General features: G+C 40.0%; 1 protein-coding gene across 2 annotated transcripts in view; it reads left to right on the top strand.

Moving 5' to 3' along the window:
• The first annotated feature begins 5,245 nt into the window (after positions 1-5,245).
• LOC124554826 (isoleucine--tRNA ligase, cytoplasmic) overlaps positions 5,246-27,251 on the top strand; it is a 185,075-nt gene continuing 163,069 nt past the window's right edge. The window contains exons 1-5 of one of the 2 annotated variants that reach the window (XM_047128492.1): positions 5,246-5,474; positions 18,353-18,478; positions 22,186-22,342; positions 25,707-25,857; positions 25,941-26,129. In XM_047128492.1, the coding sequence (XP_046984448.1) occupies positions 5,470-5,474; positions 18,353-18,478; positions 22,186-22,342; positions 25,707-25,857; positions 25,941-26,129 (628 nt within the window). In that variant the 5' untranslated portion in view covers positions 5,246-5,469. Of the gene's footprint in view, positions 5,475-18,335; positions 18,479-22,185; positions 22,343-25,706; positions 25,858-25,940; positions 26,130-27,251 lie in introns of those variants that run through there. The other variant, XM_047128491.1, reaches the window with a different exon arrangement.

Below are 27,251 nucleotides of genomic sequence, written 5' to 3'. Positions count from 1 at the left end.
AAATATTTGAGTTATTTTCTTGCCTCCAAGTGTTTGTGTAGTATAAGAAGGCATATAAGTTTCTAAAAATGATTCTAAAATAAACGCAAGTATGGACAAAAACCGAGAATCGAGTGGCAAGCTACAAAACATTCGTGAAGAAACACTTGTGACGTTGGATAGAACTGCAGCTTACCACGTTGATATCAAAATAATATAAACACACAGATTCACACGTAAGAAGCACAGACATGTACCTCTACATGCAAAAGCGATCGACAGCTCATTTATCGTTCTGTAGGCCAACTGTGTTGGTCATTGTCGTCGCCTGAAGCCACAAGTACGACCTTCATCTTTATATTATTCTAAGTGTGACAAGCAACTGTCAAATAGTGGGAGAAGTATGTTGTAAACATTATAATGAGCTGATTACATTACATTTCATGCAAAACCAAACATTTGAATAATTTTTAAACAATCTGTCAGTGAACAAGGTGCTAACAAAATAATGTCATCACACGAAGGAAGCAAGGAAAATTAAGTGACTAACAACAGAAGTGAGTGAAATACATAACAAACATTACGCTTTTGTTAACACACGAATAACTGTACTTAATCTAACCACTTCATCGTTAAAGCGGGTCTGTGTTGACGATTCACATGAATCTGGCACTGATACATGGAGAGTTGAACTGGCTGCTTCTGTGTCATAGGACTGATTTACAGCTTTAGATGGATTGTCGAATCTTTGTGGCAGTTTCCTCTTCATCGTCTGTTGAGGTGGCTTATTTGTGACGTGAAACAGTATGGGTACTGCATTCCATACGAGTTTATTGTTGTCTGCGTGCATGAACTGTTTTTGTTGGTAATGTAGCGAACAAAACCTAATATTGTTATACTGATAAACTGGATATTTTTTCATAATGTCTTCTCGTTTGCTATTTACTAGCCATTTTCTGCTTGTAAAACGAAAAATTAATAATAATACACACGTAGTTTGCAAGCGAATCCTGATGACACAGTTTAGTAACATGATGGTATATACCTCTCAGGATCCTTAGGAAACCTAAAAAAAGATAGCTGTGTTGTCATCTTCCTGTTGTTGCTGCAATTTAAGGCGTTACAAACGCTCCCGTGTGTAAAAACCATTGTAGAAATCAAAATAAACAACCACTATTCGCTTTCACGATCGCGCCGAACTCAGTTTAAGTTACTAGCCGCTTGGAGAGCTGCTGGCGCGGTAGGAAACAAAATTGAGGCGAAGTGTCGCGACTGTTATGTTAGACTGTGACGTCACTCTGGTGATCTACATCTGCTACATCTACATCTACATGGTTACTCTGCAATTTACACTTAATTGCCTGGCAGAGGATTCATCGAACCGTTTTCATACTACTTCTCTACCATTCCACTCTCGAACGGCGCGCGGGTAAAAAGGAACACCTAAATCTTTCCGTTCGAGCTCTGATTTGCCCGCCCCCCCCTCCTCCCCCGAGACCCTGCAACCCATACTTGCCTCTTTCCTTCCCACATCCCTCCCTACCTGGCCCTCTTCAGCGCCCCCCCCTCCCACCCATCTCCCCCCTCTCTAACCCTCCCTCCCTCCCACCCTTCTTCCGGTCTCCCTCATCTCCTTGCGCCTGGCAGATCCTCCGTTTTGATCATCATCCGTGTGTCACGTCAGTGTTGTGTTTAGTGCTGTTTCTCCTGTGCGTCAAGAGGTGTCATTTTAATTGTGTACTGCTTTGAGGTTCGCCGTCTGTGTTTCTTATGTGCTACGCCATCCGTCGATACTTTTTATGCTCCAGTCATACTGTGCCTTGTGTTCTTTTAATTGTCGCAGTGTGTGGCTTTTTGTGTGCGCTACTTTTAAACAGTTTTTTATCTCCATTTTACAGTCGCCCCTTTTTTTGTCTATTGCCTTCCATGATGTTCCCCCTTTTTTATATCTATGTTCACCATATTCTCTCCTTTGTATATTTTTCACTGTCTTATATTGTTTGTTCTATGTCTTTCGGCTGAAGAGCAGCGCATATGCTGCTGCCAGCCCGCCCCGATGGGGAATTGAAATACAATAAAGAAAAAAAAAATTCTGATTTATCTTATTTTATTATGATGATCATTTCTCCCTACGTAGGTGGGTGTCAACAAAATATTTTCGCATTCGGAAGAGAAAGTTGGTGATTGAAATTTCGTAAATAGATCTCGCCGCAAAGAAAACCGCCTTTGTTTCAGTGACTGCCACCCCAACTCGCGTATCATATCAGTGACACTCTCACCACTATTGCGCGATAACACATACGAGCTGCCCTTCTTTGCACTTTTTCGATATCCTCTGTCTATCCTTCCTGGTAAGGATCCCACACCGCGCAGCAATATTACAGCAGAGAACGGACAAGTCTAATGTAGGCTGTCTCTTTAGTGGGTTTATCGCATCCTCTATGTGCTCTGCCAACAAAGCGCACTATTTGATGTGGTCTTTCCAATTTAAGATGCTCGTAATTGTAATTCCTAGGTATTTAGTCGAATTGACAGCCCTTAGACTTCTGCGATTTATCGTATACCCAAAATTTATCGAATTTCTTTTACTATCCATGTGGATGATCTCGCACTTTTCTTTGTTTAGTGCCATTTGGCACTTTTCGCACCATACAGAAATTCTCTCTAGATCATTTTGTAATTTGAAATTGATCGTCTGATGATTTTACTAGACGGTAAATTACAGTGTCATCGGTCATCAATCTAAGGGGGCTGCTCAGATTATCACCTAGATGATTGATGTAAATCAGGAACAGCAGAGGGCCTATGACATTACCTTGTGGAACGCCAGATATCAGTTCTGTTCTAATCGATTATTTACCATCTATCACTACGAACTGTGACCTCTCTGAGAGTAAATCACGAATCGAGTCACACAACTGAGATGATACTCCATATGTACGCAATTTGATTAATAGTAGCTTGTGAGGAACGCTGTCAAAAGCCTTCTGAAAATCTAGGAATATGCAATCGATCTGAGATCCTTTGACGACAACAGTCATTACTTCATGGGAATAAAGTGCTAGCTGTGTTGCACAAGAACGATATTTTCTGAATCCGCGTTGGTTATGTATCAGTAAGTCATTTTCCTCAAGGTGATTCATAATGTTTGAGTATAGTATATGCTCCAAAACCCTATTGCAAATTGCTGTCACTGATATGGGTCTGTAATTCAATGGGTTACTGCTATTTCCTTTCTTGAATATTGGTGTGACCTGTGCTACTTTCCAGTCTTTAGGAACAGACCTTTCGTCAAGTGAGCGGTTGTATATGATTGCTAAGAAAGGCGCTATTGTGTCTGCATACTCTGAAAGGAAACTCAGTGCTATACCATACTTGCCTTTCTTAAGTGATTTGAGTTGTTTCGCAACACTTAAGATATCTACTTTTATGTCACTCATGCTAACAGCTGTTCTGGTTTCGAATTCTGGAATATTTACTTCGTCTTCTTTCGCGAAGCAGTTACGGGTAACTGATTTAGTAAGTCCGCTTTAGTGGCACCATCATCGGTAACATTTCCATTGCTGTCGTGCAGTGACGATATTGACTGTTTTTTTGCCACTGGTGTACTTTAAATACGACCAGATTCGACCTGTTGTGCTGCTATTGATGAACAGTATTCCAGGGGGTGTTTTCCAACAGGATAACGCACTCCCACAAACCGCTGTTGTAACCCAACATGCTCTACAGTGTGTTGACATGTTTCCTTGGCCTGCTCGATCACCAGATCTGTCTCCAATCGAGCACATATGGGACATCATTGGACGACAACTCCAGCATCATCCACAAACTGCATTAACCATTTCTGTATTGACCACCGAAGTGCACAGACATGGAATTCTATCCCACAAACTGACACCCAACACCTGTACAATGCATGGACATGTGCATGCTTCTATTCAACATTCTGGCGGTTACACATGTTGCTAATGTTCCAGCATTTCACATTTTAAATGACTTATCTTGCACTTACATCGACCTATAATCTTGCAATGTTAATCACTTAAATATGTTACCTAGACAAATGTATTCCCAGAATTTCACTGGTGTACATTAATTATTCATCGGTGTTGCTAATCTTTTCCCTCAGTGCAAAATCTGAATATAAATTCGGAATCGGCTTCGTCTCACTCTCTCTTTTCCTTCACATTCTCATGAACAGTTCAGCTAAAATCTCGCCATCGCTGTCTGCATCTGTCTCTATCCCACGCCATCTTCAAAAGTTATTCCCCGATAGCTCGCTAACAGGCCAGAAATCGCCGACTAAGTTATCTATTTATTTATTTATTTGTTTATTATCATCCCAATGATCACATTTGTGATATAGGATTTGTCAGGGTACATTTTAACAACTATATAATATCTTTACAAAATTTGTATCTGTGCTGAATTCATACTAATCTATCTTATGTTTAATACAATATACAACTAATAAGGGTTTTTATAACATAATTTATTATGCACTGATGTAATTTCATTTGTCACATTAACTTAAACATATATTTTATACAGTTGTGCAGAGATATTCACTTATGCTGTAATAGCATTTGTCAAGCATGTGGTTCTTTAGAGCAGTTTTAAATTTATCCTCATTTTCCAGCTCTTTGATATGTTTTGGTAGTGCATTAAAAAGTTTGATGCCTTGATTACATACATTTTTCTGGCTTCGGGTCCTTGTTACAGCTTGTATGTGGAGATCTTTACCGTAATTATGGAAGTCTGTATTGCTTTTCATTTTGTCCTGATTTCTTTTGATCACCTACAGACATTTCAGAATGTATAATGATGGAATTGTTAAAATTTTCAACGCTTTAAATGTGTTTGAGGTGGGCTGTGGGTCATTATCCGAATATCACGTTTTTGCAATTTGAAAATCTCATTTAGACGACAATTTGTTTTTCCCCAGAATACTATCCCATAGGATGCAATGGACTGAAAATAGCCAAAATATACTAATCTGGTACAGTCATTACTACAAACTCTTGAAATTATTCTAAGCACAAAACATGCTGAATTTAGTTTTAGTGCTAAGTTCACCATATGGTCCTTCCAATTAATCTTCTCATCAATGTGCATACCCAGGAGTTTATTCTCCGGTTAGGCGTTATTCCCAATTCGTACAACGCGTTTCTCGCGCTATTTCGAGAATAGAGCTTAACCCGCTACTAACCGGAGATCATACAACTGGCCCTTAATCTGTGGTAGACCTGTCCAAAGATGTTCCGTAATTACTAATTAGTCGGAAGTGTGCACCGGTGTACCCGTGTGGCGTGTACCGCACATGTGTGATGTGTGTTGAGTAGGTGGTTGTGTACATGTGAATGTTTTGAAAATGGAAGTGTAGTTGTCAACTGACTTAAATCCCAAAGTCAGAACATTTCATTTGCGCGTCGTGTGAATGTGTGACTATTGGATGTAAATTGACATTCAACGATCTTTCTATTAATCATAATGAGGTGAGGTAACACTAGTTTTATAAGTTTGACTGGCGTTGTGTAGCAAAAAACTTGTAGCTTGTTAGCCTGTTAATTAGTAGATGTCATACGAATGTACAGAGCTCACATTTGTTTCCCACAAGGAGTTAAAAGTCTCAGTGAAATCGATTTCGTTGATTCATCACAGATTTTTAGGTAGTAGGTAGTAATCCAATACACTAAGCAGATTCAGAAGGATGTAGGTTGCAGTAGGTACTGGGAGATGAAGAAGCTTGCACAGGATAGAGTAGCATGGAGAGCTGCATCAAACCAGTCTCAGGACTGAAGACCACAACAACAACAACATACAGTTTGCAATCGTGCCTCATATAGTAGTCCTTTTATCATTTCAATGATAAACACTGATTAAAGAATTTTTAATGCCTTATTAAGGAAAGGAGTGATACCTTATGGTTAGCACAGTATACCATTGCCTTACATTGAACCAAGACAGATTGTACCTCTACAGAATTCCATCTTTTTAAAAAGGTTTGTGATATATCTGTTTCACTGTGTGCATATATTTGAAGAACATAATGCACATTTAGTTCGTACTTTCCTGTAATCGCCCAAAAATTATTTTACAATGGGAGTGATTTGTCATCTAAATACAAAGAAAAAGCAGAAAAAACACACAGCATGCACCTCTGTCCTCTCCAATCTGAGGCCTGAGTGCCTTAACAAATGCATGACCTCATTGAAGATACTTTGTGTGCCATGTTTGTATATTTATGCACACTGGAAACATTTTAGTTTGATGATAAAATGTCACTGCATTCGCCATACGCATTTGCTGGTGACTCCTACAGCATTACTATGCTGCCATACCTCTGTTACATCTCCAAGTCTTCCCTTCTGCCCCTCTGAGCAACAGAGGCAGCATCCTCTCATAATGAGTGAGATGTTGACCTTAGGTAGATGGTAGACATAATCATTATGAGCTACAGATGTTTGTCCTGTGAAAAGCTGTACATTGTGAACGTGTGTAATCGGAAATTTTGTAGTGTACTTTATTTAGGAGCCTTATTTTGAGTGCTTTTGTAGATAAACATATTTTAGTTGTCAGTTTCATCTGTTATGAAATATTATAGAATTTTAATCCCAGATAGAAAATGCTATTTTTGAGTTTTTCATTTATTTTTCCTAGTTAAATTTAATTCCAAACTGGCTCTTATTCCATAGTTATGTAGGCCTATATAACTATTTGTGACTTCCTCACTAATATTTTCCCTGATACAACAAATGGGTAAATGAACTAACGTGCTTCTCTAAGGATACCCATTTTTTATATGGCTTCTTACTGTGCACCTGCTTCGTTATTATTTGTATGGCCTTTTTCTACAGTCTGTAAATTATTCTCCTGCTGTATGTATATAACCCCGAGAAAAAATCCCATAGCTGAAAACTGAGTGTACATAGGGATGTTATGTCACCAAAAGGGACATCCTGTTATTCACTGATGCAAACCTAAGGGCATACGCTGATGATGATATCTCTGCCAGTATCCTTGTGTGCTGTTTCCACATATTTAAGCTGAAGCTCATGCTGTAATTTGTCTTTATGTTCAGTGTTTATGTATTACATGCTGTCCTTTTGTAAACATCCTTGATGGTTTCATTTGCCTTCTCGACTGAAGTTCTGCTGTTTCATCTGTGACCCTAATGTTTCTGATATTAGCAACTTTTATTATCTGCATAATACATGACTTTTATCATTGAATGACATTTTCAACAAGCACTACCCTCCTGTATATTGTTTCGTAACTGTAATAATCATAATTTAGAAACTCTTAGAATAGTATAACATTTGTGAAAATGACTAAGATATGACATTTAAAAATGTCTTTGAGGACTTTGGTAGCTGCTCAAAATTTATTAAAAATATAGTTCAAAACTACACAAATCAACACCCAAAACATTCCCTCATAGGCATGTTATAATATGTGGGTTGAATGACTTATGGCAGGCCGATATTGTAGATATGATGCAGTATTAAATATTAGTGAATCTTATTCCTCCCTACCCCTAAACATGACCCACTGACTAATACCCATCTCCAATACAGTTCCCAAGTAAAAATATTATACACAATAAATCATTTATAACTTTGGGAAAATTTGATATTGGACATTTCACTTGACCTATACAGCTCACACATAACCACAATTCTATCCAAAAGCTGGTAAAAATTTCATTTCATTTGTGTAGCCAAAGCAAAGTCCTCAATACTACAAAACCGCATCTTTCTCTGGGTCGACAGAAGCGTCCGATCCAACGCGTCGGCTTTGACCCGTGATGTAAGGGTGTTCTCGTGTGTGACGTCATGACGGCGCGGAGTTTGGTTTGAGTGTGGCTGTCTCCAGTTCTGTTTTATCTTATTTTATTTACTTTTCTGATCTGTTCGTTCTATCCCGTGAGATTTTTTTTTTTTTTCAAAAAGACAAAAAACACTAATCAGCTACTGAAGCATCTTTATCTTCTATGGGTTGCAGGGGTTACGACCCCTGGGGAGGTGGGTGGGTATTCATGCATGGCTGTCTTCACTTACACGTTGTAGCTACGCAAGGCGTCTAAATTTGTTTATATTTAATTTGCCCCCCCACCCAAAACACCCCATTTCCCGCGCTTGTCCCGTTAGTGTCATTAGGCTTCTTGTGGAGTGTGTGTGTTTGTTTTTGTTTCCGCCATATTTGTGACGTCATGGGTCAAAGCAGACGGGTGGGATCAGACGCTTCCGTATTTCCCTTTCTCTGAAAGCTAGTATAGAAACTTTCACTTGACCTATATAGCTAGAGACCTTCAGGCTGATTTGGACAGAGCGAGGAAGGAACTGAAGAGGTTAAGGGGGGAGGAGGGCAAACAGTGGTGGGAAGTGGTAGCTGGGAACAGGGGCCACAGAAAAATTTCCCAATTGGCACAACCAATAGATTTGCCTTGCTACCACAGTTAAGTATGGAAGGGGCTCCAGTAGAAGTAAATGTAGTTCTGTTGCTAGGTAGCAGCCATGGAAGAGGTGTGGGCCAGATTTTGCAGGAAAAATTAGGTGACCGGTACCAGGTCACAAACTTTTTCAAGCCAAGTGCAAATCTTAGCCAGGTGGTAGAGGATATAGGTTCCTTGTGCAAGGGATTCACAAAGCAGGATCATGTGATGATAGTGGGTGGAGTGGGAAACAGTATTGACAGGGATCAGGGCTACAGCATTGAGTGTGACATGGTGAAAATAGCCTCGGCAATGACCCATACCAATGTTGGGCTGGTGCCTGCTTTCGCGCGGCATGATAAGCCCCAGTTGAACCGCTCTGTCAGGAGGGTAAATATGGAGTTGGATCAGTTGCGTAGGGCGGCCACTTTGTCAGACATTGGATTGGTTCCTGTCGAGGCTATTGATAGGGGGGATTTCACAAGGCATGGCCTACATCTCAATAGGAAAGGGAAGGGTAAACTGGCAGGGTTGTTAGCAAAATCCATAAGGGGGGACACTAGTACTCATGGATGTATCTCTTTTGTAGACTAATATCAGCATCCAATGAGAAGTTCAGGCAGGCAGGTGCTAAAGAGGTCCAAAACTCACAAGATTCTCACCACAGTAAAGTAAATAATAATGTTACCATATTTAACCAAAATATTGGTGGATTAAAGAAAAAGGTAGATTGTTAGAAAAGTAAAGTAAAAAATAATGTTCCCATTTTTCACCAAAATATGGCGGGATTGAAGAATAAAGTAGATGAGCTCCTGGTTTGTTTAGATGACATTGAATCTGATAATGTAATAGATATACTACGCCTGTCTGAGCATCACATTGTGTCTGATATGGAAAAGGTAAATATCAGTGGTTATAAACTAGCTGCACATATGAGTAGAGAGAATAAGGTGGGAGGAGGAGTTGCCATATATGTCAAAAGTTATCACTGTGTAGAAAGCTTAGATACAAAAAAGTTTTGTCTAGAGCAACATATAGAAGCACGTGCCTGTCAACTTAAACTGAAGGAGGGCTCTTTTATAATTGTAACAGTATATAGGTCCCCTTCAGGAAACTTTCATTTATTCCTGGAAAACTTGGATGCCTTGTTGTGCTATCTGTCAGATAGAGGAAAGCAAATTATTATATGTGGAGACTTCAATGTTGATTCACTGAAAGAGTGTAATAGGAAGAATGACCTGGAAGTCTTGCTCGGTTCTTTGAATTTGACATCTGTCATTAATTTTCCTACTCGGGTAGTAAAGGACAGCAGCACATTGATAGATAACACTTTTATAGACCAAGATAGGTTTAAAAACATAAATTCTTGTCCTGTTGAGAATGGGCTTTCTGATCATGATGCTCAGCTAGTTACAGTATATGACATAGCTCCATTCAGTAATTCAAAACTACCCTCCAAAGTTGTGCATTCAGTTAATAACTCAACAATTAGAAATCTTCAGCAGTTAGACTGGGATGAGGTGTACAAGGAACCCGATGCTAATTTAAAATATAACTTATTTCATGATACAATTGTAAGAGAATTTGAAAACTGTTTCCCCAAGAAAGTAGTTAAATTTAATTATAAGAAACCATGCAAAAAACCTTGGCGTACTAAAGGAATAAAAATATCGTGTAATCGCAAAAGGGAACTGTATCTAACAAGAAGAAAGAGTAATGACCCAGAAACAGCCAAATATTATAAAAACTACTGTTCTACATTAAGAAAGGTTATTAAAAAATCTGGAAGCATGTGCATCATGTCTGAGATTAATACCTCTGATAACAAAATCAAAACAATTTGGAATATTATTACAAGGGAGACAGGACAACCTACTTTTACTTTTTCGTGTCCGGAGCTTTGTTTCAACGCCTTTCAGCCCAATGTCGGGCCAAGTCCAATGTTTATTCACTAGTGAGAAATCTCTTGAGGGATTTAAGTCTGCTACATCCATATGAAGAACCATGCAGCTGGTGGCACTCGTCTAAAATCTGTTTAAATTTTTCTGTATGTTCGTGCACAATTCTTTGGGATTCAGGAGATGAGAATCCAGCTGGTTTGTATATTTTCCCAAGTGGAGTGGGTTTCATGCATCCTGTTGTTAGCCTGCATGTTTCATTAAGGACTGTAGTGACTTTTTTTGGCATGTGTGGATCGAGACCATACAGGGCATGCATATTCTGCCGTGGAGAAGCAAAGTGCTTGAGCAGTTGTTCGTAATACAGTCGGACTAGCTCCCCATTTACTATTCGTCAGTTTTCTTAAAATATTGTTCCTGGCAGCAACTTTTTGGCAGGTTTTTTCACAGTGATATCTGTACGTCAGTGATCTATCCAGCACGACACCAAGGTATGTTGGTTTGTCCGTATGGTCCAGTTTGTTGCTGCCATTCCAGGTGACGTTCAGCTTCCTGTTTGCCTGTTTTGTGCGGAGGTGGAAAGTGCTAACATGTGTCTTAGATGGATTGGGTTTGAGGGAGTTTTCTTTATAGTATTCAGACATTACGTGTAGCGAGCTTTCTAATTTCCCTTCTACTTCCTCGAAGCTATTTCCTTGTGCTGTAATGGCCAGATCATCGGCATACAAGAAATGGGTAGTACGTTCCGGTGTTGGTTGATCATTGGTGTATAGGTTAAATAGTAGGGGGGGCAGCAGACTGCCCTGGGTGAGACCGTTCTTTTGTCGACGCCATCGGCTTTTTTTTTCCGTCCAGCATTACATAGAACTGTCTGTTTTGCAGCAGAGATTCAATGATTTTCGTGAACTGATGATCCTTAAATGTACAGTACAGTTTTTTCCATGAGCTTTCTGTGGTTGACGGTGTCGTATGCAGAACTTAAGTCCACCAATGCTACACCTGTTATTTGTTTGTTTTCAAACCCTTCCTCTATGTGTTCTGTGAGTGCTAGGATTTGACTGGTGCATGATTTCCCGGGTCTGAATCCAGCATGTTGGGGAATGAGCTTTTGGTCTGCGATATTTGCTATGCGGTTCAGTTTGTACAGATGGCACAGTAGTGCTATTGGGCGGTAGTTCTTCGGTTGACCTGAGTCTTTCCCAGGTTTTAGTAGCGCCACTACCTTTGATTTCCTGCACATCTTTGGGATCTTACACGTTTTTAAGCAATGATTAAAGAGCTGCAGGATCCATTGCTTGGCGCTAGATCCGAGCTGTTTGATCTGTTCCACGCATATATCGTCGACTCCCACTGCTTTCCCGATTTTCAATGAGTTCATTGCATGATTAAAATCTTTCATGGTAAATGGTATTTTGAACATGCTTGACTCTTGACTCTGAATTCTGCTGATTTTTTTATTTTCTTACATTTCTTGTTGGGTTTTCCATTTAGTAGGAGCTGATGGGCAATTAGATTGGGTGTTACTGAAGAGCATTGTTTAGCTGTCCCAAAGTCACAATTAAGTTTTTTATTAAGTTCCAAGCGGCTTTGCTACTGTGGGTCATATCCATTCTTTCCAGAGTTTCCACCCATTTCCTTTGTCTTGATTCACTAATCATTTCCATTAGTGTTTCTCCACATTGGATTACTTCTTCACTAAAGGGGTCCTGTTCGTATAGCATTTCGTACTCCCTCAGGATATTCTTTGATTCGTCAGAGAGACCTGGGATGAAATGCTCTCTGCAGCCTCGGGGTATGTGTCTTCGAGAAATCTTTTGGAGGGTCTCTACGAAAGTTTGATAATTTTCTGGAATTGGGTGTAGATTTTCTATTTCTGCATCCAGTTCCACAGAATATTCTATCCATTTAGCTTTTTTAAAGTTGAAGCGTCTGCGGAATGGTATTTTCGTTGTTCTCAAAGCAGCGTGTATTTGGATTCCAATAGGTCGGTGTTGTGTTTTAGGAAGAGGTGCGTATGCAGTTTTTAAGCATCGGTCTTCCATGTTTGCACTTAAAAAACAAACATCAGGGTTGTATTCGCGCTTCCAGATTTTGCTGCTGAACGAGCATGGTAGCTTGGGATCATGGATTAGGGATAAGTTATTTATTTCCGCCCACTGCTCTAATTTATGTCCATTGTCGTCTGTATGTTTGTAGCCCCATGATATGCTGTGGCAGTTGAAGTCTCCTAAGATTAACTGTGTTTTCTGGTTGTTGAAGTTTGGCGGCAAAGTCAAGTTGAACTTCTCTCCGGGCGGCTTGTATACTGACGTTACGGTGAAGGTGCTACACTCGACAGTCAGTAATTCTTTTATTGTATGTAGTTCTGTCAGTTGATATTATGGCCATCTCAGGTTTTGTGAAGACAGCGCTGCCATATTTAGGATGTGGATTTTCTAAGGCTAATTTCATTCCTTCTATTTCTGGTCTTATTGCCCCTTCTTTCTTGTGTGTTTCTTGTATACACAGTATATCCCATTTGCGCGTGCGGCAAAGTTGTGATATGATTTGTTGTTTGTTTTTGGTGATACCCTCTACGTTTAGGCTTGCAATCGTCAGAGTTGGCTCTGAGAAGGGCCCATTCTTTTTGCTTTTCCGGTGTTGGAAGGATTGGCCGTTGTCTTTTATTGCAACGTTTCCGGGGGACACCGGCATTATCTGACAGATGACTCTCGGTCTCTTATCTCAGATAGTGCACGCGTGGAGGCTCCTTCCTTGTCCCCCACAGGACAACCAAGAGTACAGGATGACGGCATCACCATCAAAGCGAATGGAAACTTGATAAACAACAAGCCGGAAGTCGAAAACATTTTGAATAATCATTTTTTAAATGTTGTAGAGAAAATAGGATCTACATGTTCATTAGAAGAAGCAAGGCAGTTAATGGAAGAGGCCTTACCACACCATTTGATACAATTGAAATTCCACCCATCTCTCCTTCTGAAATTAGGAAGATATTAAACTCTCTCAAGAATAAAAGCTCACATGGAATTGATGGCATTTCCAGCAGGATAATAAAAGCTTGTTCCCAAGAAATAAGTGGGATTCTTAGCCACACATGTAATAGCTCTCTGAAGCAGGGTATTTTCCCAGATAGACTGAAGTATGCCATTGTTAAACCACTGCATAAAAAAGTGGATACGTCTGATGTCAACAAATACCGCCCAATCTCTCTTCTGACTGCCTTATCCAAAATTCTTGAAAAACTAATGTATTGAAGAGTAGCTTCACAACTTTATTTTTACAAAGTTTTAACAAAATGTCAGTTTGGTTTCCAGAAGGGTTTTTCAACGGAAAATGCTATATACAGGGTGTTACAAAAAGGTACGGCCAACCTCAGGAAACATTCCTCACACACAAAGAAAGCAAATATGTTATGTGGACATGTGTCCGGAAATGCTTACTTTCCATGTTAGAGCTCATTTTATTACTTCTCTTCAAATCACATTAATCATGGAATGGAAACACACAGCAACAGAACGTACCAGCGTGACTTCAAACACTTTGTTACAGGAAATGTTCAAAATGTCCTCTGTTAGCGAGGATACATGCATCCACCCTCCGTCGCATGGAATCCCTGATGCGCTGATGCAGCCCTGGAGAATTGCGTATTGTATCACAGCCGTCCACAATACGAGCATGAAGAGTCTCTACATTTGGTACCAGGGTTGTGTAAACAAGAGCTTTCAAATGCCCCCATAAATGAAAGTCGAGAGGGTTGAGGCCAGGAGAGCGTGGAGGCCATGGAATTGGTCCGCCTCTACCAATCCGTCGGTCACCGAATCTGTTGTCGAGAAGCATACGAACACTTTGACTGAAATGTGCAGGAGCTCCATCGTGCATGAACCACATGTTGTGTCGTACTTGTAAAGGCACATGTTCTAGCAGCACAGGTAGAGTATCCCGTATGAAATCATGATAACATGCTCCATTGAGTGTAGGTGGAAGAACATGGGGCCCAATCAAGACATCACCAACAACGCCTGCCCAAACGTTCACAGAAAATCTGTGTTGATGACGTGATTGCACAATTGCGTGCGGATTCTCGTCAGCCCCCACATGTTGATTGTGAAAATTTACAATTTGATCACGTTGGAATGAAGCCTCATCCGTAAAGAGAACATTTGCACTGAAATGAGGATTGACACATTGTTGGATGAACCATTCGCAGAACCCGTGGAGGCCAACCAGCTGCTGATAGTGCCTGCACACGCTGTACACGGTACGGAAACAACTGGTTCTCCCCTTGCACTCTCCATACAGTGACGTGGTCAACGTTACCTTGTACAGCAGCAACTTCTTTGACGCTGACATTAGGGTTATCGTCAACTGCACGAAGAATTGCCTCGTCCATTGCAGGTGTCCTCGTCGTTCTAGGTCTTCCCCAGTCGCGAGTCATAGGCTGGAATGTTCCGTGCTCCCTAATAAGACGCCGATCAATTGCTTCGAACGTCTTCCTGTTGGGACACCTTTGTTCTGGAAATCTGTCTCGATACAAACGTACCGCACCACGGCTATTGCCCCGTGCTAATCCATACATCAAATAGGCATCTGCCAACTCCGCATTTGTAAACATTGCACTGCCTGCAAAACCACGTTCGTGATGAACACTAACCTGTTGATGCTACGTACTGATGTGCTTGATGCTAGTACTGTAGAGCAATGAGTTGCATGTGAACACAAGCACCGAAGTCAAAATTACCTTTCTTCAATTTGGCCCTCTGGCGGTGAATCGAGGAAGTACATTACATACTGACAAAACTAAAATGAGCTCTAACATGGAAATTAAGCGTTTCTGGACACGTGTCCACATAACATCTTTTCTTTATGTGTGTGTGAGAAATGTTTCCTGAAAGTTTGGCCATACCTTTTTGTAACACCCTGTATACTTTCACTAATGAAATATTAAATGCTCTGAGTAACCGGAAGTCACCCATTGGGATTTTTTGTGATGTATCAAAGGCTTTTGATTGTGTAACCCATGGAATACTTCTAGATAAGCTCAAGTACTGTGGTATGAATGGAACAGTGCTCAAATGGTTTAAATCATACGTAACTGGAAGAGAGCAGAAAGTTGAAATAAACCGTTCACATGATATGCAAAAAACTGGTGATTTCTCAAACTGGGGAACAATAAATAATGGGGTGCCGCAAGGTTCGGTCCTGGGTCCTCTGCTGTTCTTAATATATATTAATGACGTGCCATTCTATATTCACGAAGATGCAAAGCTGGTACTTTTTGCCGATGATACAAGTATAGCTATCACACCCGACAGACAAGAATTAACTGGTGAAATTGTAAACAATGTTTTTCAGAAAATCATTAAGTGGTTCTCTGCAAATAGGCTCTCATTAAACTTTGACAAAAAACAGTATATTCAGTTCCACACAGTAAATGGAGTGACACCATTAATAAATATAGACTTCAATCATAAATCAGTAGCTAAGGTAGAATATTCAAAATTTCTATGTGTATGCATTGATGATGGGTTGAACTGGAAAAAACACACTGAGGATCTGCTGAAACGTTTGAGTTCAGCTACTTATGCTATTAGGGTCATTGCAAATTTTGGCGATATACATCTGAGTAAATTAGCTTACCAAGCCTATTTTCATTCTCTGCTTTCGTATGGCATCATATTCTGGGGTAACTCATCATTGAGTAAAAGAGTGTTCATTGCACAAAAGTGTGTAATCAGAATAGTTGCTGGAGCTCATCCAAGATCATCCTGCAGACACTTATTCAAAGAGCTAGAAATCTTCACTGTAGCCTCACAATATATATATATTCACTTATGAAATTTGTTATTAACAATCCAAACGAATTCAAAAGTAATAGCAGTGTACATGGCTACAACACTAGGAGAAAGAATGATCTTCACTACTCAAGGTTAAATCTAACTTTGGCTCAGAAGGAGGTAAATTATGCTGCCACAAAAGTCTTTGGTCACTTACCTAATAGCATCAAAAGTCTGACAGATAGCCATATAGCATTTAAAAGGAAATTAAAAGAATTTCTCAGTGGCAACTCCTTCTACTCATTAGGTGAATTTTTGGATATAGTGAGTGGGTAATTCCCCAACCCCCCCCCTCCCCCCCCCCCCCCCCCCGACACGTTCCACATCATTACGAAGTGTCGTATTCATGATCTATGGAACAAGTACTAATCTAATCTAGGATGAAGTCAAAGATGGCAAGATAGAACAACTTCACAAGTTGAAAAACTGGTATTGAAACTCCACCTATTATGTAGCTAGAACAAACTCCTCAATACCAAAGAAAGCAAAACTCTCAGACATAATGATTATCGAAAACTTAACTTGATCAAAATAGCTAGAACAAACTCCACAATACCCACAAACCTTAATTGTTATTAACTATAATAACTAACAGCACACCATAATGTAAATCAACAAAACTATGTCACAAATGGTCAACTCAGACTTCTTGAACCAGGGACTCATCCAAACAGATCACCAAATGTTGTCATGAGTACACCACCACATATTTTTGACCATGGTGTGAAACGTGGCAACTTTGGTTAACTTCATAAATTCATCACAAACACGGCACTTGACATACGTGGCCAGCAGACCATACAACATGAAGAACTTTCATCATTGTCACCATATTGTCCCCATTGTGGTGTGCAATGACCTAGTGAATTTCATCATCATATCCATAACAACAACAAATCAAAAGTAGAAATTAGATATCAAATCATTAACAACACGGCCAACTAACAGTCCCAACGCTGACCACAAATCTTGACAAACAACACTGCAATCGTCCACTCACTCACAACCCTCGAAAGCGACTCTGTAACATTGACATTCAACACTAGTGTGTGTCACCACACACTATAAGATGCCCTTTTCAAGCAAAAGACCATTTCAAATTGCCTTGTGACCATGACTTCATGTAACCCAACACAGTTAAGTCACAAGCCACAGCCGGTGACCATTACCACAAGTTTTGGTTGACCCAAGAAAGTTCGTTTTCTTTTGTCAGTGCACTGTCTTGAACATGGTTGGAGTCACAATTTGACTCAGATCCCCAAATGCAGCAGAGTTTGTGGAACTGTTGCATTAGAGATGGATGCGGTTATTCCCTGTATCACTTGGATGAGCTGTTCCACCACAGCATGTAAGTTGGTGTTTACACACTATCACAATACCTATGCGCCTTAGACACCAATGACTTGTGGAACTCTGAAATTTTCATAGCAGTTATTCACTGTGGTGTCATTTGTCTACTTGGAATACATATTTGTTGCAAGTATTCATCAACATTTAATACATTTAGCCATTTCATAAATAGTGCTCATCTTTGATCAAAAGCCAACATCATCTTTTTCTAAGTTGGAAAATACTCTTTCTTTATCCATAAAATGTAAGTAAAATGCACACAGAAAATGTATCAATCACATTGACAATGTGTCATACATCATGAGCCACATGTTACTGTCATAGCTAATAATGTAAATATACAATTGTGTCAGTTTACAATAGCAGTAAATGAACATTGTACTTAATTGACAGAGAAGTTGCTACAGTGAAAGAAGCTACTATTTTAGAGCTGTATATTAATCATTTTCATCAGTTCAGTTTTTGATGTAGTGTCTGTATGTCTCAGAAGAAAAGCTAGCAATGTAAGCTGAAAGCACACGGATGGTGGGGGGGCTTCAGAGTTGTAGTTGGCAGAGTCTGCATTACTGTACTAGTGTGATGAGTAAACTAAGTATTATAAATAAAGGCACACAAACATTTTAGTATCTCATCACAAACTGAAAAGTGTAACGAGAAAAGCAGTAGCTTTATTTAATTGAAAATTGCACCTGTCCTGTGAGTTGTGACTATTGCACATGTCACAAATGTCGTAAGTTGCCTGTCTTTAATGCTAGCCTGTTATTAATGTCTACAGTAAAACATTGGAAAACAATGTCACTTTTTGAAATTTTTTTGTTTGCTTTCATTATGATTTATATGCTTTCACTTTCCAGTGACGAAACTCTGGTAATTGTGCCTGAGACTATTAATTTTCCTGCTGAAGAGGAAATTGTCTTAGCATTCTGGAAAGACAAAAATGTTTTCAAGAATTGTTTGATACAGTCAAAGGGAAAGCCAAGGTAAGTGAGCTATGTGCAGAAATAGTTATAAATGGCATTAGAAAAGTTGTGTTAACACAGACATATGTGTTACTTTCTCCTAATCTTTCACACATTATATGTCTCTCCACATTTAATTTAAAAAAAAGTTTAGTATGTCTTTTCTGACAGCACTGTACATTCACCATCCTATATCTGCAGGGTGTCATTATCCATAGAAACATATCTTTTCATTTACATCAGGGCTAAAGAAAGTAAATTATGCATGTCATCCCATGCTAAAACCATTTTGCAACAAGTGGTGCATTGTCAGAGGAAAGTACATGTTCCAAGTTTCATGTATTGCTGTGAGAAAGATAAAAGGTGCATCACAATATGCAACTAAATTAGTGCAGCAACTGTAAACATACTCCCAAGTTGAAGTAATCTGGACAGTACAATTCTTGTGAGGAAAACATCTAAATTGCACACAGATTCATAGTGATATCCTGACGGTATGTTGACCAAATGCAAAGTTGCATCCAGTCCTAGTGAAATGGTGCCAACAATTTGACCAAGGCCACATAAACATGAGTGATGCTGATCATAAAGGAAGATATTACATCATTCGGTTTCCGTCTTTTTGGCAATCTAAAATATCATTGAGTTGGAGGGGGGGGGGGGGGGGGGAGGGGGACAGATATTCAAATGAAGAGTACGTTCACATAACAGTTCTTTGATGGCTTGATGACCAATGAGTGGATTTCTATCATTGAGGAATTAAACAACTGTTTAAACTTCCAGATTGTTATTTACAGAGAGTTGGTGACTACATTGAAAAATAGGTCATGATCTGTGTTACTCTGAAGTGTACTGCACCACTAAAAAAAAAAACTTGGTCTGCCATAATAATTTTTAACCTACGTTTTGAAGTCCCTTCTTAGTTCTCAAAGTTTGTCAAGGAGTGTTGGACAGCTTTACAGCTACAGACTGCAGCTCTTAGCTTGGTGAAATACACTCATGCTCATAAATTAAGGATAATTGCAGAATGTGCCGCCACACAACGTGGCACTACAAGAAACTGGTGCTAATAGCCTAGGCACACAGGGAACACACAAGACACGGATCTATAAGTCCACGGTATTGGTGATACGTTGAGAAAACTGTCCTGAAACACATGTGCTACAAAATGCCACTGTTTTCTGCACATGTACCCCGACATCAATATGGGATACGATGGACATGCACACATACACAGGCCGCACAATGGGTTGGCATACTCTGAGTCAGGTGGTCGAGCAGCTGCTGGGGTATAGCCTCCCATTCTTGCACCAGTGCCTGTCGTAGCTCCTGAAGTGTCATAGGGGTTTGAAGATGTGCAGCAGTACGTCGACCGAGAGTATCCCAGATGTGTTCAATGGGGTTTAAATCTGGAGAACAAGCAGGCCACTCCATTGGCCTGATATCTTCTGTTTCTAGGTACTCTTCCATGATTGCAGCTTGGTAGGGCTGTGCATTATCATCCATCAGGAGGAAGGTGGGACCCACTGCACCCTTGAAAAGGCTGCCATACTGGTGCAAAATGACGTCCTGGTACACCTGACCTGTTACAGTTCCTCTGTCAAAGACATGCAGGGGTGTACGTGCACCAATCATAATCCCATCCCACACCATCAAACCACAACCACCATACAGATCCCTTTCAAGGACATTAAGGGGTTGGTATCTGGTTCCTGGTTCACAGCAGATGAAAACCCGACCAGAATCACTGTTCAGACTATACCTGGACTCGTCCGTGAACATAACCTGGGACCACTGTTCCAATGACCATGTACTGTGTTCTTGACACCAGGCTGTACGGGCTCTCCTGTGACCAGGAGTCAGTGGAATGCACATTGCAGGTCTCCGGGCGAATAAACCATGTCTTTTCAGTCGTCTGTAGACTGTGTGTCTGGAGACAGCTATTACAGTGGCTGCAGTAAGGTCCTGAGCAAGGCTACCTGCAGTACTCTGAGGCTGTCTGCGGGCACTGATGATGATGAGATATCGCTCCTCTTGTGGTGTTGTACACTGTGGACGTCCTGTACTGTAGCGCCTGGACACGTTTCCTGTCTGCTGGAATCGTTGCCATAATCTTGAGATCACACTTTGTGGCACACAGAGGGCCTGTGCTACGACCTGCTGTGTTTGACCAGCCTCCAGTCGCCCTAGTATTCTACCCCTCATAACATCATCAATATGTGTTCTTTGAGCCATTTTCAACACACAGTCACCATGAGCACGCCTGAAAACGTCTGCACACTTACTCGCTGCTCCATACTCTGACATGCACCAACGCACCTCTGGATATTTGGACTGCTGCCAGCGGTACTGTGTGACGACCGCAGGTCAAATGTACCTCATGGTCATATCCCGAGGTGATTTAAACCCGAAAACCACCCACCAGAGAGTTGTTTCATCATGTATCAGCATTGTCCTTAATTAATGAGCATGAGTGTAAGTAAACATCTCATGGCTGACTCAGAGTTATGCTGTTTGAGAGATCAACTCTCACAAAATTTGCAAAATATGTTTAGCAGTTAGAGAGAGAGAGAGAGAGAGAGAGAGAGAGAGAGAGAGAGAGAGAGGACGGGGGGGTACAGCAATAATTGTATAACACATTTGGTCACATTTTCATCTTTACACTTCATAAAGAAGGAGAATCTTATGTTTCGACAAAGTGTGTTGACCTGTTTTTACCTTGTTCATAATAAAAAGAATGGGAAACAACAAAACAATGTATTTATGGTTGTAAAATCAACTGCACAGCCCTGGAGAATATTCTGTCTGCCACTCAGATCTCAGATGAAAAGAAGTCATTCCAGTAAGTTTGAGAATAAAGCATAACCCCCATCTGCCCTTCCCATAAAATGCTGGCTACAGCCTTTCAGCAAATGAAATAAACTTGTTCCTATACTGGGCCACCAGCTACTGGTTTGATTGCTTTTTTCTTTCTGATATGGATTGGTACACCCGAGTGTTATCCACAGTAACAAATTAGCACATCAGATGGTTTCTTCTTAGTACAGTCCAAACATTACAATTAATTTTGACAGTATAATTTAGTCAGAATTCAACAACCGTTGCACACATTGTGTACAAAGCTTTCTCACACTTAATTCTCCATGTGAAATGTACTGTACCATTCTCTTTCTTCAGATATGATTATGGCATTAGCTATTTATACACCTTTTAATCGCGAGTTGTCCAGGACTGTATTGTGTGTTGTTTTGATGTTTTCATTTCTAGGTGCAAATATGGGATGTCCTTCACACAGATTGTCTTGAAGAGAACTATGGGCTCACTAGAATTTGCCCACCCATTTCTTAACTGTTGAAAATGGATAAAGATAATTTTGGAAAAGTGCAGTATTTCTGTTTGCCCTTGTGAATGAAATGTGCCAAATGTGGCAGTTTAAAAAGCTTTATAAACATAACTTTTGTGCAGAAAGTTAACATTTGAGTTATGTTGTTGTTATTACATTTAATAGTGTATCAATGTAACAAAACAAAATTTTGTTGATATCACTACCATCTGTATGCCAGACTGAGAATATTTCACCTCGTTCTTGTTCTCTACAGTACTTACTATTGTTACCAGAAAGAAAATTTGAGCATAAGATACACTAATTTTATAATTATTGATGTAAGTTTACCGATTAATAATTTCACTCTTCTGTGCTTGTTTAGCAAGTGTCTTTTTTTTTACAGGTTCTCTTTTTATGATGGACCACCATTTGCCACAGGTCTTCCACACTATGGTCACATTCTAGCAGGGACAGTGAAAGATATAGTAACCCGTTTTATGCACCAGTGTGGTTTTCATGTTGAACGGAGGTTTGGCTGGGACTGCCATGGCTTACCTGTAGTAAGTTTGTCTTCAACAAATGGTGACAAATAATATATTCTAACATAATTCTTGTATTCCATCATGACAAATCTGAATTCTCGCTGGAAGAAATGGACTTATGTGGCCGATGCACAGTTGACAGTACTTACGGAGTGCTGCAATAGCCAACATAATGCCACCCACAAACTCCTCACATGAATGCTCCATCCAGTAGCTCTCACCAAGGCTAAGATAAATACAGCTGCACAGCCATTGATCAATCAGACTGGTATTTGCTTACATTGTGTAGTGACCCCAGCTCCAGTGTGTGTCTACTGTGTTATCGCTTTGTCTTAGTTTCTTGCGCATTGCTAGAGCTGTCATTTGTACTCAGATGATTCGTGTGTAAAGGTTCCCAAAGTGATTATGGCTACATGACTGGGATTAACAGACTTTGAACATGTTGGATCTAGACATATGGGACATTCCATTTCAGAAATAGTTAGGGAGTTCAATATTCAAAGATTCATGGAGTCAAGAGTGTGCAGGGAAGGGGGGGGGGGGGGGCAGATTTCTGGCATTACCTCTCACCATGGACAACACAAAGGTTGAAGGCCTTCACTTAACGACTGAGACCAGCGAAGTTTATGTAGCATTGTCAGTGCTAACAGATAAACAAACTGCTCGAAATAACCACAGAAATCAATGTGGGACATATGTCGAACATATCTGTTAGGACAGTGTCGTGAAATTTAGTGTTAATGGGGTATGGCAGCAGACGATAAATGCAAGGACCTTTGCTAACACTTACAGTAGCTCTCCAGGGCTCATGACCATATTGACTCTACCCTAGATGACTGGAAAACCATCGCATGATCAGTTGAATCATGATTTCAGTTGATAAGAGTCATTGATAGAGTTTGAGTGCAGTGCAGACTCCATGAAACCATGGACCCAAGTTGTCAACAAGGCATTGTGGAAGCTGTTGATGGCTCCATAATGTCGTGGGCTGTGTTTACATTAGCATTGACCAGAAATGGTTATGTTTTGCTACTTGGAGACCATTTGCAGTCATTCATAGACTCCATCTTCCCAAAAAATGATGGGATTTCTGTGGATGACAATGTGCTTCATCACCAGGCCACAATCATTCGCGATTGGTTTGAAGAGCATTTTGGACAATTAGAGGGAATGATTTGGCCACACGGATAGCCCGACGTGAATCCCCTCAAACATTTATGGGACATAATCGAGAGATCAGTTCATGCACAGAATCTTGTACCAGTAACACTTTTGCAATTACAAATGGCTATGGAGGCAGTGTGGCTCAATATTTCTGCAGGAGACTTCCAACGACTTGTTGAGTCCATGTCACTTAAAGTTGCAGCACAATGTCGGGCTAAAGGTGGTCTGACACAATATTAGGAGGTATCGCATCACTATTGTCACCTCAGTGTATACATGATGATCAATGGATACAAATGTTAACAAATAAAAAGCTTTTGCAGGACGTGGTTTTCAGTAGACAACACAGTGCACAACAGTATTGTATAATATGTGATTAGAAAACAAACTATCATTCAGTTTCAGACAATAGGCTGGCATAACAAATTAATTCTCTTATAACTCTCACAAAAAGAGTTAGATTAATTGGCCATTTTATCTTATTATGTAATGAGGTCGTAAACAAAAGTAAGGAAACTCTTTGACTTAGCAGTAACAGAAATACTGTGCCTAGAAAACAGTTTCCTGCACTGTTATTCTAAAGACAGTACATGATGATTGAAAACAAATATCGATATCGGGTGGTGGTTGTGTAAGAGGAGCAATGCTGATTATGTTCACTGATTACCTTCTCGGTATGTGAAGTTTAAGAGAACGTCAGAAAATTTTGCTCCATCAGTTACCAGACTGGAAATTTTCAGTCACTCACTTGTTTAACAGGCCTATACCTTGTCAACAAAGTGAATGGTCTCACGTTACAGTCTACGTTAAAAATTTTGTATACTCGGGAAGCCCATATTATGATGCCACTATCTGCGTAATGTTTAAAGTTTGTTTCTCATGATAAATTGTACAGAGTGATTACAAAACAGCATGTGTGTCTGCTGTTGGTTACATATGAGAACAATTGTGCAAAATTATAGACCAACGCCTCTAACTTCCTTCTGTTTCTGGACTCTAAAGACATTTTATGACCTCGTATATGACAATATCATATGATCAATCGAGCCATCTCACTAGAAATTTGTTAAATTAGTAAGCATTATCCATATGCAGCACATTTGAGATGGGTGGGTGTTAAAATCTGCTTTGTGACAATCCACATTTGGGTTTTCCTTTGTTGTCTTAAGTCCACCACCAGTAACCCAATTGCAGAATAATTTCTCCTTTGAAATGGACACGGCCAATTTCATTTACCACCCTTACCCTACTGGAGCTTGTGCTTCATCTCTAATGACATTCTTCCTGACTTGATATTGAGCCCTAATCTTATTTTTCCTTCCTCACATACAATTTCATACAGCTCATGGACAGAGACTCAGTTTTCCCAAGTTTTGTTGCAAAGTTTTACACTGTGCCTCATTGCGGTTTGAAAACAGACATACTATCATATGGAGTATCCACAAAGGAAAAGGAATGTAGAAACAGTGGACGGATCTTGGCTTTTATCGTGCTTGATACGTGCTAATCAGGGTGAAAAATTTTGTAGTGTCAGATATTCTCCAGGAGGCATAACAGGGCGATGTGTGTCAAAAATGTATTTGTAAACAATCCAACAGGAGTGAACAATTCTTTTCGAGTGTTTACTGATGATACCATAAGAAAGTATTGTCACTGACGACCTACAAAATATCCACTTTGGGGAGCAAATAGCATCTCCATAAACATATACATGTTCAAGGTTTCATTTGTAATGGAAGAATTAAGTATTGTGTTACAGTGCAGGAAACAAAGAAGTGAAAGATGCAAAGTTGCAGTTGTAACGTACTGGCGTAATGGGAACAAGAGATACCCAAGAAACATATGTGGAAACTGTTGGTAAGAAGACAATGGTTTCGTGAATAATTATTGCATAAAAGTCAAGAGGCAGTATCTGATACGGACTCAAAAGCAATGATGCTCACACTCTGCTGCTTTGTATAGCAACCGAAGGAAATAGAGACCAAAGTGTGTATTGGGGCAGATTGTAGCCACATGTTTTTCTTTTGATACATTCAGTAACAGAATAAGAAAAGTAGCGACTATAATGATGTGATGTGCCCTCTACCATCCATTAAACAGTGTCTTATGTAGCATAATTGTTGAATGTTTTTCAAATTTCACAATTATTGTTGCTTATATAAATGTTATTGAAATAAAGGACTATATGTAAGCCGTTTGTACTGTTTTTCTTTTTGAGGAATTTGAGATTGATAACAAGCTTGGAATAAAAGGGCCAGATGATGTAGCGAAATTGGGTATTGCCAATTACAATGCAGAATGTCGAACTATAGTAATGCGATACGCTACTCAGTGGCAGGAGATTGTAACTCGTATGGGGAGATGGATAGGTAAGATGAAATTTCCAGTTGATTGTAATTTTATCCCTTTTTATTAATTATTTATTCTAAGCAATATATTTGTATTTTTCCAGATTTTGAAAATGATTACAAAACTATGTATCCTGCTTATATGGAGTCTGTGTGGTGGGTGTTCACAGAATTGTTTAACAAAGGTCTAGTGTACAAGGGAGTTAAAGTCATGCCCTTCTCAACTGCATGCAATACTCCATTGTCTAATTTTGAATCGGGCCAAAATTACAAACAGGTGCAAGATCCTGCAGGTAAGGGCAGATAGTGCAGTTTAATGTTATTTTCGTGTTGTAGAATCAGCTTTAATTTTACACTTTATAAAGAATTGGTTACCTGTAATGCTTTCTTTCCATCAAAGATAAAACTGATACACATTTGTAAGTCCCTGATCCTGTTTTCTTTATTCAGAAAAAAAGAGCTGACAATAGAAGTGATGAGACCAGTATGATGGTGGAAACAATATGATTTAGGGTTATGCCTTTCTGAGATCCCAAACTGTGTGTATATATATATATATATATATATATATATATATATATATATATATATATGTGTGTGCGTGTTCGCATTCATGTGTGTTCGCAGGTCCCACCGCGCTTTCCGTCATTCCTACCCCGCAACCGTCCCGATCGCAGTTAAAAAAAAAAAGAAAATATATATAGTAACTGTGATCGGGACAGTCGCGGGGTAGGAATGACAGAAAGCGCGGCGGGACCCGTGGAGAGGCCTGCGGACAACAACACAATGGGAGAGGATGGACACGACCAACGGAGGACAGAACGAACAACAACAAGATCGAACAACGGAGTCACATGGAAACCTAACAAACACGTCCACTCGTACACAGAACCAGTAAGCAAGCTGTCTAACGTGAGGCGCTGTGTCAACAGACGTACGTGAGATTAGACTGGCTGGCTGAGCGAGAGGCAGGCGCTTAAGTACGCTATCGGGGGCGCCGCTATTGGCTGCTGGAACCACAGTGTTCCACTGTGGCGCCCTCACACTAAAAGTGGACCAGGAGGCACGCATGGCCACAGCTTACGGCGCGATGGTGCAGAGACCTCTATGGGTCCATGATGTCTGGCGCGGATTCAAATTCCGCGGAGCGCGGTACCAGAATATTTTTAAATTTCTAACTAGTTTTCAGCTTATTGGGCCATCTTCAGGAAACAACTGACTGGTGTGTGCAATGAGACACTAGTTCCTAGGTAACTAAACATTAAGAGCAAAGATACAATCCAGTCGCACTGAATTATGTGCACCAAACGTGTTTTTAATGTTGAAATTACACTTTACACAATGGACAATATTAAGTGCAATAAATAACTAAAGTACACCATATTACGGTATTACAGATTATATATTTATAATGC

This window comes from Schistocerca americana, chromosome X (assembly GCF_021461395.2).
Source record: "Schistocerca americana isolate TAMUIC-IGC-003095 chromosome X, iqSchAmer2.1, whole genome shotgun sequence".
NCBI classification, from domain to species: Eukaryota; Metazoa; Arthropoda; class Insecta; order Orthoptera; family Acrididae; genus Schistocerca; species Schistocerca americana.
Note: the sequence above shows the minus strand (reverse complement) of the source record. Positions and strands in the feature narration are given on the sequence as shown.